Consider the following 18,989-nt stretch of genomic DNA (forward strand, 5'->3'; position numbering starts at 1 on the left):
AAACCTCTAATTTCCTTTTCTGTCCTTGGAGGAGCCATTTCTTGGATTGCCTTAATCTTTTGAGGATCAACTTCTATCCCCCTCTGGCTGACTAGGAACCCCAACAATTTGCCGGACGTAACGCCAAAAACACATTTACTTGGGTTGAGGCGAAGCCGGTATTTCAAGATTCTTTGGAAGAATTTTCTCAAATTCCCGAGGTGATCTTCCCTTTCTTTTGCTTTGACAATCATGTCATCCACATATACTTCCACCTCTTTATGAATCATATCATGCAACAGAGTGGTGGCGGCTCTTTGGTAAGTAGCTCCTGCATTTTTCAAGCCAAATGGCATCACCTTATAGCAGTAAGTGCCCCATTGTGTGATGAACGAGGTTTTGATCATGTCTTCGGGTGCCATCTTGATTTGATTATAGCCGGAAAAACCATCCATGAAGGAGAGTAAGGCATGGCCAGCAGTATTGTCGATCAAGACGTCGATATGGGGTAAGGGAAAGTCATCTTTAGGGCTTGCTTTGTTCAAATCCCTGAAGTCCACACACATTCGCACTCGGCCATCTTTCTTAGGGACTGGTACAATGTTTGCTAACCATTCAGGGTACTCCACCACTTGTAAGAATCCTGCGTCGAGCTGTTTTGTTACTTCTTCCTTAATTTTTAGAACCCATTCTGGCTTCATTCTCCTTAGTTTTTGCTTTTTTGGTTTTACCCCTGGTACCAATGGAAGCTTATGTTGGACGATTTCCTCGCTTATTCCTGGCATGTCCTCATAGGACCAAGCAAAGAGTTCTTTGAACTCTTGCAGAAGGTTCACTAGTTCCTCACGCTCCATGGAAGTTAGTGTTTTCCCGATTCGTATTTCCTTAACTAGTGTTTCGGTACCAATATTTATCACTTCAGTTTCTTCTTTTAAAGGCTGGGCTCGGCGTTCCTCCTCTTGTTTAAGCAGTTGCTGTAACTCAAGGGGAGGTTCGTCGGCCTCCTCATCCGAGGAAGGTTGTTCACTTTGATTATTATCATTATCAGAAGCACAAATATCAGAAGAGGACACAAGAGGATACTGAGAAATAGATTTCATTGAAGCGAAAGCAAGTACATTCTTACTGAAATTATCCTGAACAGGCTCAGGATTCACAATGGAAGTAAAAGCAGAAATAGAAACATCAGAATTTTCAGAAATGACAAATGGATAAGGGAGAGGATCTGCACTCCAGTTGGAAAGGACACAATTAGCTGCGGCAATGAAGCTTTGAGGATTAGCATATGCAGAATCTTCTCCAATTGCTGCAATAATAAGACAATCTCCTGGGAAGAGAGAGTTCAGAAGGTTTGGAGCCAAGCAATCCTGCCAATCTTCCTGTGTATCTGTGGTCTTAGTTGGTTCTGCAAAGAGGGACCCCAAGAGTCCTGGAGTAAGGTAGTCCTGCCAATCGATAGGGGGTTCTGCAATGGTACTGATGAGAGGCTCTTTTGGTATTTCCAAGTCATAGAAGATTTCGATCCCACAAAGAATCCTTCCCGTGTCTGGCTCAAACCACGGCTCTGCAAACCCGTGGTATGGAGTGGTTTCTCCTTTTCTGGTAAAGTACCCGTTTAGAGACAATGAGTACGAAGGTATCGAGATCACACCCCCATTTCTGCGAATTTCATTTCTTCTCATCATTTTAGCTTTCATCTGGTTCTTCTCTTTGTTTGTAGGTTTATATCCCAAGCCAAAAGTTCCTTCCATAGGCTCAACATCAGGCCACGACACCATGCCCTGTTGGTGCCATCCCAATCCCATTCCAGGGAAAAATCCCTGCCTCTTCATCATTTTGGCGACTGAGGGGTTGAGGGTGCAAATGATCATGGGAAAAATTTCTTTTGCTGCTTCTTCACAAGTGATCTGTGCAATTTCCAAGGAAAAACCATTCAGCATGACATCTTTTCCGGTGATAAGGAGTGACTTTTCTTTTGAAATTTGGGTGACTTCCAAATCTTCATCACCTCTGACGGTGATTATCTTGTTGTTCTTGATGAATTTTAGCTTCTGGTGAAGGCTTGAAGCAATGACCCCCTCTTTGTGCAACCAAGGGCGGCCTAACAGCAGATTGAATGAGGTTTTTATATCAAGGACCATGAAGTCTACTTCGAAATTCTCACCCCCAACAAGGATTTCTGCGGTAAGAATCCCAATGACATTTCTTCGGGTGTTATCATAAGCCAGGATTCCTTGTTGGGAAGGAGTGAAATTCTCGGGTCCAAAACCCAACATGGTAGCTGTCTGGAGAGGGCAAACATTTAAGGCTGATCCATTATCAACTAGAACAGAGGGAATTCTCATGCCCTGGCAGACAATGGTAACATGGAGGGCATGAATGTGATCACGACCTTGAGGTGGCAAATCCTGATCGGTGAAGGTTATAGACTTGGCGGCACTAACCATGGCCACTAGGTCAGCCAATTGATCCGGAGATGTTTCAGTTGATACTTGTACCGCATTCAATTCTTTGAGCACTGCCTCTCTATGCCGACGGGAAACCGTCAGTAGGCCCCACACTGTGATGTGGGCCTGAGTTTTCTTCAATTGTTTGACAATCTCATCATTCTCTTCAGCAATTCTCTTTTGAACGTGATCCTCTACTACCTCCCTGGCCAAGGCTGCTGGGTTTTCATCTCGGAGCTCAGGCGGCTTGAATACCCTACCTCCCCTCGTAAAATGCTGGACCTCATCACATTGAAGCTCAAAAGGATCAAGGTTATCATATTGAAAGATCAGAGGGGATGGAGGTTCAGTTTTATGGGTTAGGACTATGGGTGCGACTTCTGGTTCATCGACCTCTTCCCAACGAAAGTAGTAAGGCTCAGGATTGGTATCAATGGCACATATTAGAGTTGATGGATCAAATTTAGGAACATCAAGGGTGATCATTCCCACTTGCGCGGGTGGGGGTAATGCATGGTTTGGGAGAGGGTTGTTGGTGATATTGGGTTTAGGAGGAAAAACTAGAAGATCATTTTCAAGCAAGTCTTGAATAACATGTTTAAGGGCTATACAACGATCTGTAGTGTGTCCGGGACCTTGGTGGTACTCGCAATGTTCACGGGGATTGTAGTTTTTTGGCAAAGGGTCGGGGGGAGGGCGAGGGGCGGGTAATGTGATTTTTTTCGCGGCCAGGCATTGTTTTAGAACCGCGGAGGGGGGGGGCAGGTAAGGGAGTAAATTCTCTTTTTTACCGAATAGGAGGTTTAGGAGGATCCTGGCTGTAATCGAAAACCATCGCTTTCTGGGTTTGCTTGGATGAGGAAACATTATTGACTTCTTTATTGGGAGGGAAGGGCTTCTTGAAGTCACTTTTTGCTTGAACAGTCCTGGCCAGAATTCCTTTGTTCATAGCATCGTCAATCTGGGTCCCAGCATTGATGAAGAGATCAAAAGTAGGGCAATACTGCAGTGTCATGTGTTGAAGCATTGAGGGGAGGAGGTTATTCAGCATGATCTTGCACTGCTCCTTTTCGGTAGGGCGGTCCATCATTGAGGCTGCCAACTTCCTCCATCTTTTCACAAAGGCGATAAATGTTTCCTTAGGCTCCTGCTTAGTTGCTTCCAGATCCCGGATAGTCACCTCAGACCCATCATCATATGAAAAGTGCTTAATGAATTGCTCGGTGATCTCATTCCAGCTCTTAACTTTCATCTTGTCTAAACCCAAATACCATTTACGTGCAACATCGGTTAGCGAGATAGGAAAGAGCTGGGCCATCTGTTCTGAATTCAAACCTTGGGACTGCGATCGTATGATGAACATTTGCACATGAGCAGTAGGAGAACCAGTACCATTGTATTTGTCAAAATCTGGAATTTGGAAATTCGGAGGTAGACGGACATGAGGGAACAATGTAAGATCATCTGGGTTGAAAGTGCTTAATTCTCGGCTCTTGATCCCTTTGACTTCTTGAAGTAGCAACTCAAATTTCTCAGCAAGGGACTTGTCTTCTGGGGTAGGGACTTGAGGAGTGCGATCTCCCTCATCATATTGTTCTTGATCTTCGATAATCAGAGGAGACAGATTGGGTTGAGGGGAGACCTCAGATGCGGTTGCTGTAGACTTTCCTTTTGTTGTGGGAGTACCAAAATTTTCCTTCCATTGGTCTTTCATGATCTTATTCTCTTCACGAAGTAAGCTCATCTGACGGGTGAGTTCGATCAGCAATTCCTCAACACGAGGAGTCGGAAGGTTTCCAGTAGGTTCAGACATTGAGACAAGAGTGGGAGAAGATGGTGGTGAAATTCTCAAGAGACGAGCGGAAACTCGGGTCCAAGTTACTTTTGGATGATCAATGGTGAATGTAAGAACTCCTGACAAAGAAAATGTTGGAAGTTTAGACACGATAGTATTCCTTACTAAAACATGCATCGGCTAGAAGGACTAATTTTTACACACACATTTGAGGTTGAGAAATTTTCCATTGAAAAGATGGTCTTATTTATTTGAACATTGAAAGAATGTGACCAATAGATTGGTGAGGCATGATCTTCAAAGGGGATGCCCCTTGAAGGTAATGGCATTTTAGGGGTTTTAAGGATGTACTTGAAGAAGATGCCCCTAGTTCAGGGGAGATAAAAATCCTAAGCCAGAGTTATGAGATGAGTCCTTGAAATGGAATCCTGGTCTAAAGGATATCAATCTATGATCAATGCATCATTGATTAGTGAGAGATGGGACTTCCTAGATCTAAGAGCAATGAGATTATTATCCCAACCTCAAAGGCATTTTCTTTTTGTGCTTTACTTGGAGGGCACAATTCCTAACCCTTAATCTAGCGGAACCAAGTGGTTTGGTTCATGACTTTGTTCGTGTTCCTGAGACCGATCGTAGCCATTGGAAGATGGACTACGGCCTAATCTAGATACAGAAGGGTAGGATATCCTAATCTAGGCTCACACACACGTGAGGTACGCATGTTCGTGCTATATGCAGGTGTGGGGTAATCTAGGGGTAAGGCCAAGAGTTCCCTTAGCGCGAATCCGTGTTCGATATACTCTACCGGTGTCCAGAGTAGTAGTACGTGAACCAACAGATCCGTTTACGCACCATAAAGGTACTAGGCTAAGGGTGGAATGCTTCTCTAACACAGAGGCACCGGGTCATGACCTCCCAGTCAACCATGCTAGATAACACTCCGGGTTCCTAAATAGGACGTGTGTGAATGTGATATGCAAGGGTGTAGATGTAAGTGATGTAAGTGTGTGCAATTTGGGGATTCGCATCTAATGCCCTTAAGTCCTTTAATTAATTTTTGAAAGTTTAGGTGATGGATTATTTAAGTAAGCAAACAACCATTTTTTTGTTCTTTTTGTTTTTTGAATTTTTGAGTTTTTGAATTTTTTTTGTGTGTTTTGGTTCACATTTTCCCCCTTTAGTGATAACCTAAATGACTAAAGCTTTTAAAAGTTATGAAGTTAGGTAATTTCATCCCCAGCAGAGTCGCCAATCTGTGGATCCCTTCCCGAGGGGGGTGGTCCCACTAGGGTGTGTGTTTTTATGATGATAGCGCCTTTGTCCATTGGATTTGAATATGATTGCTTTTTTCATAAATTTAAGATAAAAGTCCTAACTTCACGAAAGAAGCAACTGACCAGAGTCGCCACCTAGATTAGGGATCTAGGACCCATGATTAACTCTGTTAATTTGGTCTACGTTTTGAGTTCTGGGTAAGTTACCTGGTTACGAAGTCGGAAGGTGTACCGCACGAGGTGTACAGCACCGACCTTGCCTAACTTTTGAAAGCTTTAATTATTCAGGTTTAACTAAGGGGGTGAATGTGAATTTTATTTTAGAAATCTAAACATTACTAATGATTTAGCCGTTCACAGTTTAGACTCATGCGGGCCAGGAGTGCATCCTACATGCAACTACATGCCTATGTGCCTATGTGAATGTTTTTGACATTTTATGAGATTGGTGAGATTCGGTTTGAGTTGAATTAGATTGGTTGATTTGAGGTGAAGTGACCTATGCTATATGAGCCTAGATCTAATGCAATGGACCTAAGTTGCATCTTAGTATTTCTGTGAGAATTTGGATCCAAGAATTCTATTGGGGAACCTAGAGTGCCATTTCTAAGTTTTTCAAGCCTAGAACCTAAAACTTAAGAATTTGGAGGTTTAGATTTTGAATTGAAGTTTTCCAATTTGATATAAGTTCTTAGATTCTTTTAAGATTCTTTTTTTTTATTCCAAAGAGTTCCAAATTTAACAAAGTAATTAAGCATGCAAAAACCAAAGCAACACAACTAGCAAGATGGCTAAACATGTGATTTCTAAGCATATGATGAGGACAAATAATAAATAAAGAAATCTAAACATGCAATTAATCATGCGACTAAACAGAAGGAAACATCTAACATGCAAAACGGTTTAAGGAAAAGGAAAGGGTGAGAAGAGAATGGAAGAGATGAAGAAGGGTGTTGAAAATGAAAGAGACAGAAGAAAGGAGAGGAAAGGTACAGAAAGGTGTGGAAAGGTACGGAAAGGTGCGGAAAGGTGCGGAAAGGTGCGACTGAACTTGGGAGTGCCAAGTTGCCTACGTACCCCATGGTGAGGATCAAGCCACACGTAGTTCCGATGGAGTTTGGATCATGACTGGGATTGGGAATTGGGAATCAGGTTCAGGAATGAGATTTTTGAAAGAGATTTTTGAATTGGGAACGAGCCTCGAAGGAGCTAATCGCAGAGGAATCATCAATGAGTCAATAAAAAGGGATGAAGTTTTGGCTAATGGGTTTGGACATAAGGATGCAACTCGGTTGGGTTAAAGAAGAGGTAACTCAGTTAGGAAGGGTTGATTGGGTTAATGGTTAGGCTCAAGTGAGTTGGGGTTGAACAGGTTTAGGGGTTTAAGGCTGAACCGGGTTGGGCTGGGTTGAACCGATTCGTGGCTGAACTGGGTTGGGGTCGGGTTGCGGGTCCGAGTTGGGGCCGAACCGGGTTGGGTTTGGGTAAGCTTGGATTAGGCTGAATCGGGTAGTTCGGGTTGAGTGCGGATTGGGGTGCGGGTTGAGGCTTGGGTGAGGCGAACTAGATTGGGCGTGTCAACTTGGTTAAAGAGCTGCACCTTGATTGGATAGAGGATTGACTCACTTAAGTTGACTCAGTTGAGTTTGAGGGTTGGGTTTGCGGTTGAAATGGGTTTGGGTTCTGTTGGATAAAAAATTAAGTGGAGATGGGATGGGGTATGTGCTGTATGGGCGGGAATGTGAATGTGAAGTCAAATGTGGTAACCGAATGGATTGTTAGGAGGATGTATTAGATGAATGCTTTTCTATGTAGGCTAAGGGTATGATAGCTATGAGATGTGAGATGGAGTAAATAACATGGATGGGGGAAGAGGTATATTATAGTCTATTGGGGATGGAATCATGTGAATGGGCATGGCACATGGTTAGCGGCTATGGGCATGATAACAAGGGTAGTGACTGTGTGTTAAAAGTATATGAGATGTGAGAGGATGGTATATGGGGTCTGATGCATGTAGAAATGGGGTGAGATGTGATGATGTAATGGATGGGGAAGGGATTGGGTTTAGCTAGCTGAGTGGACTATTAAGGCTTTGGGTCAGGGCCAAGTAGGCCATGGGTTTGGATCAAGGCCGATTTGTCCGTGGGTTTGGGTTAAGGATTGGGCTAGAGCTGGGCAGCTTGGGGTGCGGCTTGGATGCGGCTTTAGGGGTGTGGCTTTAGGCTACGGGTGGGGATGCGACCTTGGGTTACCAGATCCGGGTTGGATTGAGTTGGGTCCGGGTAAGGGCTGCACCTGGTCGGCTTGGGTTGAACCGGGTGAGTTGGGGCTGAACCGGATTGGGTTGAGTCGAACCGGGTAAAGGCTGATCCGGGTGGGTCGGAGCTGACCCTGGTTGAGTCGGGTGGGGTCCGGGCTGAACCAGAATGAGTCGGATTAGGTTTGGGTTAGATCCAGGTTGGGCCGGTTGGAGTGGAATCCGGTTTGGGTTGAATGAACCGTATGGGTTAAGGTCATGAGTTTGGGTCGGGTTGAGTTGGGTTGGACCGGGCTGGTCCGGGTTGGGGTTCGGGTGGTACGGTTCGGGTTGGATTGGTTAGGGGTGAACCCAAGTTGTGCTTGGGAGTGGGGCTGTTGGGCGATGAGGGAGGGGTAGAGCGCTGTTTGTGTGGGTGGGAGAGGATGCGAGGGCTGTAGGTGTGAGGGTATAGGTAGGGGTAAGGGTTGGGCTGCGTGGGTAAGGGTCCAACTTGGGTTGTAAATTGGGGTGCGGCTTTGAGATATGGGTGCCGATATGGGTTGGGCAACATGGGTTTAAGCATTTATGGTTTGGACATGGCTGTTTCGGTGGGATAGGCTGGGATTGATTGACATGGCTGAATGAGCCATGAGTTAGGGAAGAGCACATAAGGCCGAGCGGGTCCTGGGAATCGAATGGGCCATAGGATGGTTGGAGGCATAATCGGAAATTAGGCTATTGATCCGATTAGCTATGGGATGGTGGTGGGGTCGGGTTGTGGGTTTTGGGTTCGACTCAAGTTGCGCGTGGGTGAGTTGGGTTCGGGTTGGATTGGTTAGGGGTGAACCCAAGTTGTGTTTGGGAGTGGGGCTGTTGGGCGGTGAGGGAGGGGTAGAGCGCTGTTCGTATGGGTGGGAGAGGGTGAAAGGGCTGTAGGTGTGAGGGTATAGGTGGGGGTAAGGGTTGGGCTGCATGGGTAAGGGTCCAACTTGGGTTGTAAATTGGGGTGCGGCTTTGAGATATGGGTGCCGATTTGGGTTGGGATAGCTAGGAGTACAAGTTGGGTTGGGTTTGATTAGGTTGGGTGGGGTTGGGTTGGGTTGAGTTGGTTCGGTTGAGCCGGGTGTGGCTGGGTTTGACCAGACAAGTCTAGATGTGCTACATAGCACATGGGGCCTTTGGAGGGATACACACAGGGAACCGAATTGATATGTGCAGCAGCATGGTATGCATTTTGAAATAGATTTGGGTGACTCATAACCATGCCAAGCACATAGTTCAATTAATCATATATGCATCAGGGGTTTAGATCTTTCGGTTTTTAGCTGAGAGTGAGGATAAAAAAAGAATGACACTTTGATAAATGCTCCAAGTTCACCTTTTAATTACTTATGCTAATCTCTTCTTTTCCAATCAAATCTAGCAAGTCTTTTCAATTTTTCAATTATGAAAGTTTCGATTTTGGTTTTATAATCCAATATCGAAAATTCCAATATTGAAATCTAAGAGAAGGGCATGATTATCTTTTCTTCTTTTTTTAGGGACGAGACAAAAAACTAAATTTGGCCTACCTCTTCCGAAGTTTGATGGCGATCGTTTCTTTATTGGATTCCTTTGAAGACGATGATTCCTTACTTTCGAAGTACTGTTCCGAAAATGAAGAAATGGAGAGATGGGGGCGGAGGTTTGGATGAATTTTAAGAGAGAGGGGGTATTGAGTTGAGGGAGAGGAGGGCGAATTTCTTAGGGAGAAAGAGAGAGGGAGTCTTGAGTTGTCTTGAGATGGAGCAATGGAGGGGTATTTATAGGTGAATGGGTGACCAAGGTTACTAAGTTAGGAGGAGAGGGAAAGGTAGGGTGGAGATTAGAACTTGAAGGTGAGAGACAATTTGATGGTATGGATGAAAAGCTCCTAGAATATTCCAACCCAATCTTTTGGAAACACCCATATATGAAGGAAAGAACGTCCAATTTTGGTGGGCTTGTGAAGAATAGAAAGAGTTTTAAATAGTGAAGATTGATTGCATTATTAAAGAAACAATTCATTGCATGCCATGTGTCATTGCAAATTTAGAATGAGAAAAGAAACGTCCAAATTTTAGAATATTTGGTTTCCAATAAAGTGTGGACATGTCCCCTTCTCAATTTTGGGCAATTACTTGAACTAGTAATATTATGACACTTGTTCTATTCCTAATTTGCAAAGATTTTCACCAAATCTTAAGGTATCCACACAATATTCAAAAATAGGGGAGAGGAAAATAATATACGTTTTCCCAAGCTTGGGAAAACGTGTGGTGAGAGGAGAGAGAATGTGAGGAGAGAGAACACTCGCGGAAACAGAAAAATATCGTTTTCCGGAGATTTTGGCATCCGATTTCGATAATTTTTTCACCTTTTGAATCCTTGATTTTTACTCTTTCGTTTAAGCCCAATATTGCCATACAAATTACAAATTTAAAATTTTCATCCAATGAGAGCCGTCGGTTTTTAACGGCGGACCATTTTTCCACCGTTTGATCAAATTGTCGATTCGATTGGACCAACCAACTCGATCAGCTTTGGATCGATGATCCCAGCCGTTAAACCACCAATTAATGAGTTTAAAATCTGTTGTTGATCATAGGATTGAATAATTTCTACGGCTCTCATTTTTCGTATTGATCCGTGGGTTTTCGTATGTTTTTCCTCAATTGAGCTACTTAATGTCCGATCGGGATTGGGGCTGACCCCGATTAATTTAATTTTGACCAAATGATCTTAATTTATTGAGAAAACACCCAAATTAATCTCAACCCTTGATTTGATGACTCGATAAAAATCGGATCTCGGAGCAGAATTAGGGTTCGGCCTGTGAAGCGACCCTACCTAATTTAACCCCGATTGACGATCCATTGGGTTGGATTAGGGTTTCGGCAACTTCAAGTATATAAATACATAAGAGAGGGTCTCTTACAATATTCACTATACTCGGGCCACTAAACAAGGTATTTTTCCAATTTTTCGGGCCATATTTTGGACATTTCGGACATTTCGGACATTAGGAGGGAGATTGAGAGATTTAGAGAGAAAATTCCACGGATCAATATTTTAGACTATTGTTGGTTAATGTGTAGCAAAATGAGGGTGTCTACAGTAGGCAACCTAATCAATTCAGGTTCGGTCAACCTTTGGAATAAAAGTCAAATTATTCCCTTTCAACCTTTGAGTTTAAAAGCCAAATCTTTCGGTTCCAAACCCCAGCGAACTACGCGGACCTGATCCTCCATTTTTGGAGTACTTAGGCAACCTGACCAATCCAGGTTCGGTTGAAACTTTGAAATCCAAAAGAAATATCCAACCCTTTTGAACCCAAGCCCGCCTAGAAAGTCCTTCTGGTGAACAAGCAGAGGTTCAAAGTCAAGAAGAAAAAACGATGGAGTCTGAAGACTCGCTAGGCTGAAAACCCGAGAGGGTGGTCTAGGCAAAATTTAGGGTCATTCACCCGCTAAGTTGACAACTGAAAAGTCGGCGTAGGCAAAAATTAGGGTATCAAGCCCGCTGGATTGAAAACCCGAAAGGGCGAACCAGGCAAAAGTTAGGGCAAGTGGTTCGTCAGATTGAAAACCTGAAAAGGCAATCTGGTCAATGGCAATGACTTCCAACAAAAAGCAAATCATTGAGATGGAGAAACAGTCTTCAACCAGGGTAAAATCTCGGAGTCCAAGTAGTGCCAGCAAGCTTACTTCAACATTCCTCTAAACTAGGGGCATTGAAACCAAGCAATCCGAAAGGGATAATGACTATGACATAAACACCGAAAGAAGAGAGTAGTGCCTCTTGACACGGTCTTCGAAATACTCTAAGAGTGGTTAAGCCAAACCCTTAAAAATGACACATCAGATCCAAGAATGAGTCGAAAGCGAATCTAGTCCTTCGAGCAATAAGAGTCTTCTTTGATTGAGTCCTTGGAAATCTGTTCCTCCTTCATATTTGTGTTCCCTTTCCTTGCAAAGTCCAAACTGTCGGGTGCTGGAAGAATGGGAGCGTGTCCTCCAAAATGCGAAGAAAATTCAGAGTAAATCCTGGTTTAGATATCAGAAGGGGCGGGAGACATCTTGTTCAAACCTACCAGAGACCTTAAGCCTCCAAAAGTGAGCAATGCGAAAGAAAGGATTCTTAGACTCAGCCATCATGGTGATTGTCCTACTCTCTCCATACCAAAAAAAACTGTGCAACCTCAAGCCTTCATGAAATGAAGCATCTTTTCTTCAACCATCATTGTCCTGCCTCCTTAAAACTCTTGTCATGGAAACACAATATACTAGGGGCATCTTTTATGACTTGCGTCATAAAAGATGTCAAGAGCACAAAGGCAATCAGTAATAATGTCTCCAGCAAGTTAAGATAAGAGGGGTACGAGCACATCTCAAGCCAAGCCTCTAAACTCCTCAGTTGAGTCCACTCTTCAAAAGAGTCAATTCTCCAAGAAAATCAGTTTTCCTAGCGGAGTCTAGAATTTGCTCGCGCAACCTTCAGTCCCGAGCAGAATTCAGTTCTCTTAGAAAAATGGTCTACTCAAAACCTCAGCAAGTTACTTGTGTCTGGTTCTCAACAGAGATCGCGCACTCCTAAAGTTCTCGGCAAGAGACAATCAATCCTGTAATGGAATCGATCGAAATCTCGATTTCTTGAATCAAAATTGTTCCTTCTTGAGTTTTGTGTTCTTGATTCCTAGAGTGGTTTGATCATGATGCTGTCTAATCATTCCGCTCTGTTCATCTGTCAAGATGCTGTCTTCTCAGATCCCAATTTAGGTTTGATCATGATGCTGTCTAATCATTCCGCTCTGTTCATCTGTCAAGATGCTGTCTTCTCAGATCCCAATTTAGGTTTGATCATGATGCTGTCTAATCATTCCGCTCTGTTCATCTGTCAAGATGCTGTCTTCTCAGATCCCAATTTAGGTTTGATCATGATGCTGTCTAATCATTCCGCTCTGTTCATCTGTCAAGATGTTGTCTTCTCAGATCCCAATTTAGGTTTGATCATGATGCTGTCTAATCATTCCGCTCTGTTCATCTGTCAAGATGCTGTCTTCTCAGATCCCAATTTAGGTTTGATCATGATGCTGTCTAATCATTCCGCTCTGTTCATCTGTCAAGATGCTGTCTTCTCAGATCCCAATTTAGGTTTGATCATGATGCTGTCTAATCATTCCGCTCTGTTCATCTGTCAAGATGCTGTCTTCTCAGATCCCAATTTAGGTTTGATCATGATGCTGTCTAATCATTCCGCTCTATTCATCTGTCAAGATGCTGTCTTCTCAGATCCCAATTTAGGTTTGATCATGATGCTGTCTAATCATTCTGCTCTGTTCATCTGTCAAGATGCTGTCTTCTCAGATCCCAATTTAGGTTTGATCATGATGCTGTCTAATCATTCCGCTCTGTTCATCTGTCAAGATGCTGTCTTCTCAGATCCCAATTTAGGTTTGATCATGATGCTGTCTAATCATTCCGCTCTGTTCATCTGTCAAGATGCTGTCTTCTCAGATCCCAATTTAGGTTTGATCAAGATGCTGTCTAATCATTCCGCTCTGTTCATCTGTCAAGATGTTGTCTTCTCAGATCCCAATTTAGGTTTGATCAAGATGCTGTCTAATCATTCCGCTTTGTTCATCTGTCAAGATGCTGTCTTCTCAGATCCTAATTTAGGTTTGATCAAGATGCTGTCTAATCATTCTGCTTTGTTCATCTGTCAAGATGCTGTCTTCTTAGATCCTAATTTAGGTTTGATCATGATGCTGTCTAATCATTCCGCTTTGTTCATCTGTCAAGATGCTGTCTTCTCAGATCCCAATTTAGGTTTGATCATGATGCTGTCTAATCATTCCACTCTGTTCATTTGTCAAGATGCTGTCTTCTCATATCCCAATTTAGGTTTGATCAAGATGCAGTCTAATCATTCCGCTCTGTTCATCTGTCAAGATGCTGTCTTCTCAGATTCCAATTTAGGTTTGATCATGATGCTGTCTAATCATTCTGCTTTATAATCTCACTATCCCTTGAGAGTTCATCTCAGTTTTCTTTTCGAGAATCTGTCTCGTCAATTCATCTTATTATTCCTTCTCGATGAGAATCTGTCTCGTCGATCCATCTCGTCGCCCCCTTGCATCCCATCTGTGTAAGACCCCTGAGGCATCCCTTCTGTGTAAGACCCCTGAGGCGTCCCATCTGTGTAAGACCCCTGAGGCATCCCTTCTGTGTAAGACCCTTGAGGCATCAGACGCTCTTTAAGAATTCAACATTCGCAAAATCATTTTCGTTAATTCTTTCCTTCTTTAAACCAATTTCCGGGGCAGGTCAAAATGCGTTCTCCTCTTGGCTTTGACAATCGTGTGACGAGCACCCTCTGCCAAAGAGGGGCATCTGTAGACACCCCATTTTGACCTAGCCCCAATTTCCCAAAAGAAAAAGAAAAGAGAAGGCAAATATAATACCTTTTTATCCTCCCCTGGTCTTTACTTGGACCACCCCCCTGTGGGGTATAAGAATAGACATAAAGACTAGATAGGTCTGTCCAGGGCAAGAAGAGGGGGGCCGAATTTATCATTTTAGCTTGTCTTGCAAGCATCGAACAGAGACCATAGGATCAAAAGTGAAATGGATGGTGAAGATTAGAATCAGGTCCCTAACCCTAGTTATAAAAAAAGGAGGAGGGGAGGTCATTTTTTTTGGAAGAGAGAAACAGAGAGGAAGGAACTCCACAAACCCCATCCCCAGCTTCCTTGGCCTCCCTAACCGGAATCCGGCAAGGATCCGGCTCCCATCACCGACCGAAACCTCTACCTCCATTCTCCACTCTCCATTTTCTCCACCTCTTCTTCCTCCATTTTCTCCATCACCTCCCCCCATCCTCACCCTCTCCACCACCGCCGCCAGCAGGAATCCGGCGAGGCCAAACCCATCTCCGGCCAGCAACCCACTGAAAATCCACCTCAATCTCCTCCATCTCCTCCAACCTCCACCGCAACCCACCTTCTTCTACCTCCAACCCACTCCACCGAGCCACCACCTCCATCGGCCGCGACCTCCACCATTACAGCCACCACCTTCTTCACTGATTGCCACCACCTTCCCACCGGAGCCACCTCTGCAACTCCTCCCCCTCCAAACCCTTTTCGAAAGAAAAAAAAAACCATTCACCGCCACCTCCATTGACACCGATCGCCACCACCTTCCCACCGTCGGCCACTACCCCCATTTCCTCCTCCACCCCCATCCGCCACGATCCCCATCTCCAACTGCCACCAATCCCCAACCACAAAACCTATTTTCTAAAAACCATCAACCCAAACCCCCCATTTAAACCCAAACAACCCAAACCCATTTCGGAAAAAAACCGCCAACCACCACCACCCACACCACCAACAGCCACCGAAACCCTTCGAAAATCCTCCACCATCCTCCACCTCCACCTTCCACAACCCCCAAAGCCGAACCCACTCTCTACACCTCCCAAAAACCGAAACCCATAGCCACCAGCCACCAGCCACCATCCTCAACCCCTTTTTCGAAAACCCAATCCACCCTCCTCCAACACCATTTCTACCCCGAACCGCCACCTTCGTCGGCCACCCTCTCTTCCACGGCCACCATCCCCATCTCCGACCCCCATCTCCGATCCCCTTTCTCCCTAAAACATTCACTCGTTTCACATCTTCTTTTGCACATAAGGAGTTTTTTTTTTGTGGAGATGTCTCCAGCTTTAAGCACGCGAGGGATACTCCGAGATACAACGCTATCCAGCAGATGGGTGAAGATTTGAACGAGCCGAATCACATTGTTTTAAGGATGAGGGTTTTAGTTCTGTGGTTGCTGGGAATTTCTTCTCACGATCAGTTCGCAATCAAGAGCAATGGGAATGCTGGCAAAGAAAATGGTTTATCTGAAAGAAATGGGATTAATCGTGGTGGCGGTGGGGTCAAAATTCAACCCAAAACTGCATCAGGCTCTTCTGGAGGAAAGGTTATGATCTTGATTGTTTGATTGCACTACTTCATGGCTTCAGTATCAGAACTAAAAAAAAGGAAAGAAAGAAAGGAGAGTGAGGTATGTTTCTGTTTATTATAGAACTTCAATCCTTGTATCAAAAAAGGATCAGGAATGAATTTTATTCTTTGATTCATTTATTGAACCTCAATTGTTGACAGAGAGAAGAGTCTGGCCTCGTGGTTAAATCCCATTCTGAGTTTTGAGCTCCTGGGCTATGATGAGGCTACTCGGAGCCCGCATTAATCTTCCTCTTTCCTTCGCTTTCGAGGTTTCTCTTGGTTTTAGGATTTTTCTTAAATCTTAGGGTTCCTATAGATTTTCGAGGGGTTGTTCATCGATTTCAGAGGTTGTCTGTCGGGTCGAGGCTATGACGGAATGCTTCTTGAGCCAACCCCTTCCCTTCCTGCCTTAGAGTTTTCGCAGGTTAAGGGATTTCTTCCTCTTTAGAGTCAGTCATAGAGAGTTTAAGAGTCTGTCCTACTATCCTAGGGTTTGGGAGTCTGTCCTACCCTTGTAGAGTTTAGGATTCTGTCCTTTCATCTTTCGGAGTCAGTCTTCAGCATAGGAGTTAGTCATTCAGTCTTTCAGGAGTCAGTCCTATTATCATAGGGGTTATGATTCTGTTCATCCCCTCATCAAGTCATGTGATTTTTATCCGCTCCTGCAAGGTATAGGATGCTGTCTGTCCTCCCCTTATGATGATAGGATTCTGTCCTGTTGAGTCAAAAAATATCAAAAACATCTGAAAAATCAAAAATCTCAAAAATCTCGAGTCATTAGAGTGTAGTTAGGAAAATCTAGTCCGAACTACGGATGGCTTGATCCCTAGCTGAGGGGTACGTAGGCAGCTCAGGCGTGCTGCTGGCATCCTGAGTCCAGTCATCACCTTTTTTTTTACACCCTTTTCACACCATTTTTGCAAATATCTTTCGTAACTTTAAAAAACTTCTATAAGCTTCAAAATCTTTCAAACCTCTCAAAACTTCAAAAATTCTTTAAAATAACCTTACCAGCAATTTTCAAAAGATCTTCCCATAGAGTTAGGAGTCTAACCTAGGCGTGTGGGGTGTCTTAGAGTTAGGAGTCTGTCCTGATTGTGTTGCTTTGCCGTGTCTGGTCGTGTGAGTGTCCTCAGAGTTAGGAGGCCTCGAGTCGTGGTCGGTTAGACACTTAGTCGAGCCGATGGCTAGACTAGGACGCGCTTAGAGAGCCCATGGTTTTCCTTAGGACGCACAGCCTAGTCACACATAGGGTGTAGGGTCCACTTGCATTAGTTAGGGCATATAGGGAGTCCTAAAAATTACCATTCACTCGAACTTAAGTAATGGCGCAAGAAGCTTTAAAAACTAGTCAGGTCTAGTTGATCGAGTCTAGGATAGCGGTCTTAGAAGGTTAGGCATTGTAGTTTAGCATAGGTCGCCGAACTACGTTGGCTCTGATTCTTCCCGAGGCCGGGATACGTAGTGCAGCTAAGATGGATGGCCATCTTGGTCCGAGTCAATTATCGCATTAGAGTCTAGGGTTTGTCATATTGTATGTTTTGCTGTGTTTTCTTACTTTCATGTACAGATCCGAATTGAGAGGTATCTCACTTTACATCGCCGCTCATGCTGTGAGGGGCACTGTTTCGAGAGTTCCTTGGTGGAGCTCTCCTTCACGTGGATGATCCTGAGACTCGCGTGGGGGCACGTCCTCCCGCCTCTCTCGGATCGGGGGTCCACAGACCCCAAGATGATTATTGAGGTCAAAATTAAAGTAATTTTGACCCCAATAATTGAATTGGTTGGGGGCTCACAAATCACAATCGATGGTCATAATCTCAAACAAACAAGGTATTTTATACGTTAATGTTCCATCACCTATCTAAGATTAGCAAGAGCAATTAAATGAGGCAAGTTGGCAAAAAGATCAATAATTCACATTCCAAGCATGAAAATAAGTACATTGCCAACGACACCATCAAGTTTCTCCGTCCATGAAAATAATTACATTGCCAACACCCCCATAATGTTTCAACCTAATTTAAGACTTTGATTTCATGAAAAATAAGGAAAAAAAACCAAAAATTCCTAATACTTTATGCATCCAAATTTCATTCTTGAACATGATATTTTCATTCTTTAACATGGTATTTTCATTATCCAATGCGTTCACATGGTCTTCGATCGTCCTATTCTTGGCATTTCCTTCTCTTCCATTGTAAGGCCTTGACACCCTGCCAACCTCAGTGCCATATGAATCAACGTCAGCCCAACGGAAATATCTACATTTGCACCCCTGAACATTGGTTACACATTAGAATTCCCACAAGTTGCATAAAAGAAGACTAAATTACAAAAATTGAACGTTTACTGACCCAGGGCATATTGCAACTGTAGTATGGGCGGCCTCTATTTCCGTTTACGTTACTTTTGGTAATTTTCAGCATCGCTGGCTGCTCACATAGACAGGTCTTGGACGTTGCTTGTACACTAGATGAATTACCATTGTTGGTGCTTGAGGAAGCCATCATGATAGTTTCTCTTACATGGAAAATAAGAGAATGTCAGCAAAATAACTACGTTGTTCAAACAACATTGGATCAATTAATTCATCAATTAACAAGAGCAGCATCATCATGACATAACATTGTGGATTTGGTAAAACAAAATGAAATCACCTCCAAGCGTAAAGCCCTAAATCAGAAAATGGTAAGGAAGGGTTTTCAGAAACAAAGGTTTTTTTCCACGGGCCACAAATCTTATTTTAATAGAGGGATTCTAGGAAAGCTCTATAGGTCATTTCCTACTCATATCAGCCATGGAAAAAGGCCTTACAAACCAGTCTTGTGTTTTGACTCTATATGGTCAAATGAAAATGACACCATCTAACTTAATGGTTAGCCAAAAACAGGGGGACCCAAAGTCCATCAATTGATACTACAACCCCACATATGGCTACATCATCACACAACAACAATTTAATATAAAATAAGGGACAACTAGAGAGGGAAAGAGTACTCACCCACAACTGATATTCTTCTTGTTCTCATGCAATGCCAACGAAATATCCTTCCATCATGGATTAACTTTTCATTACCCAAATACCAAAATAACATCATTGTTGAATTTTCTGTACGCAAATTAAATTATGTCTAGGCCATCTTTAGTAACCGTGACATTTTTCCCATGGAATATCAGTTTAAGAAAAAGAAACCCTAGATTTTAAGAAAAA

The 18,989-nt window shown here is 43.6% G+C and overlaps 1 protein-coding gene across 1 annotated transcript; it reads right to left on the reverse strand.

Annotated features, from left to right (window-relative positions):
• Positions 1-73: 73 nt before the first annotated feature.
• Positions 74-2,912, reverse strand: LOC143891162 (uncharacterized). Its single transcript, XM_077395798.1, has 2 exons — positions 249-2,912; positions 74-91 (listed from the first exon to the last, which is right to left on the reverse strand). The coding sequence occupies exons 1-2, from the start codon at positions 2,910-2,912 to the stop codon at positions 74-76; spliced, it is 2,682 nt and encodes an 893-aa protein (XP_077251913.1).
• Positions 2,913-18,989: the final 16,077 nt, after the last annotated feature.

This window comes from Tasmannia lanceolata, unplaced genomic scaffold (genome assembly GCF_043159265.1).
Source record: "Tasmannia lanceolata isolate RefF3 unplaced genomic scaffold, GAP_Taslan_0.1 ptg000013l, whole genome shotgun sequence".
Classification (NCBI taxonomy): domain Eukaryota; kingdom Viridiplantae; phylum Streptophyta; class Magnoliopsida; order Canellales; family Winteraceae; genus Tasmannia; species Tasmannia lanceolata.

Coding starts and splice junctions, on each gene's coding strand:
- LOC143891162 (XM_077395798.1), bottom strand. CDS start 2,912: ATGATCACCCTTGATGTTCCTAAATTTGATCCATCAACTCTAATATGT.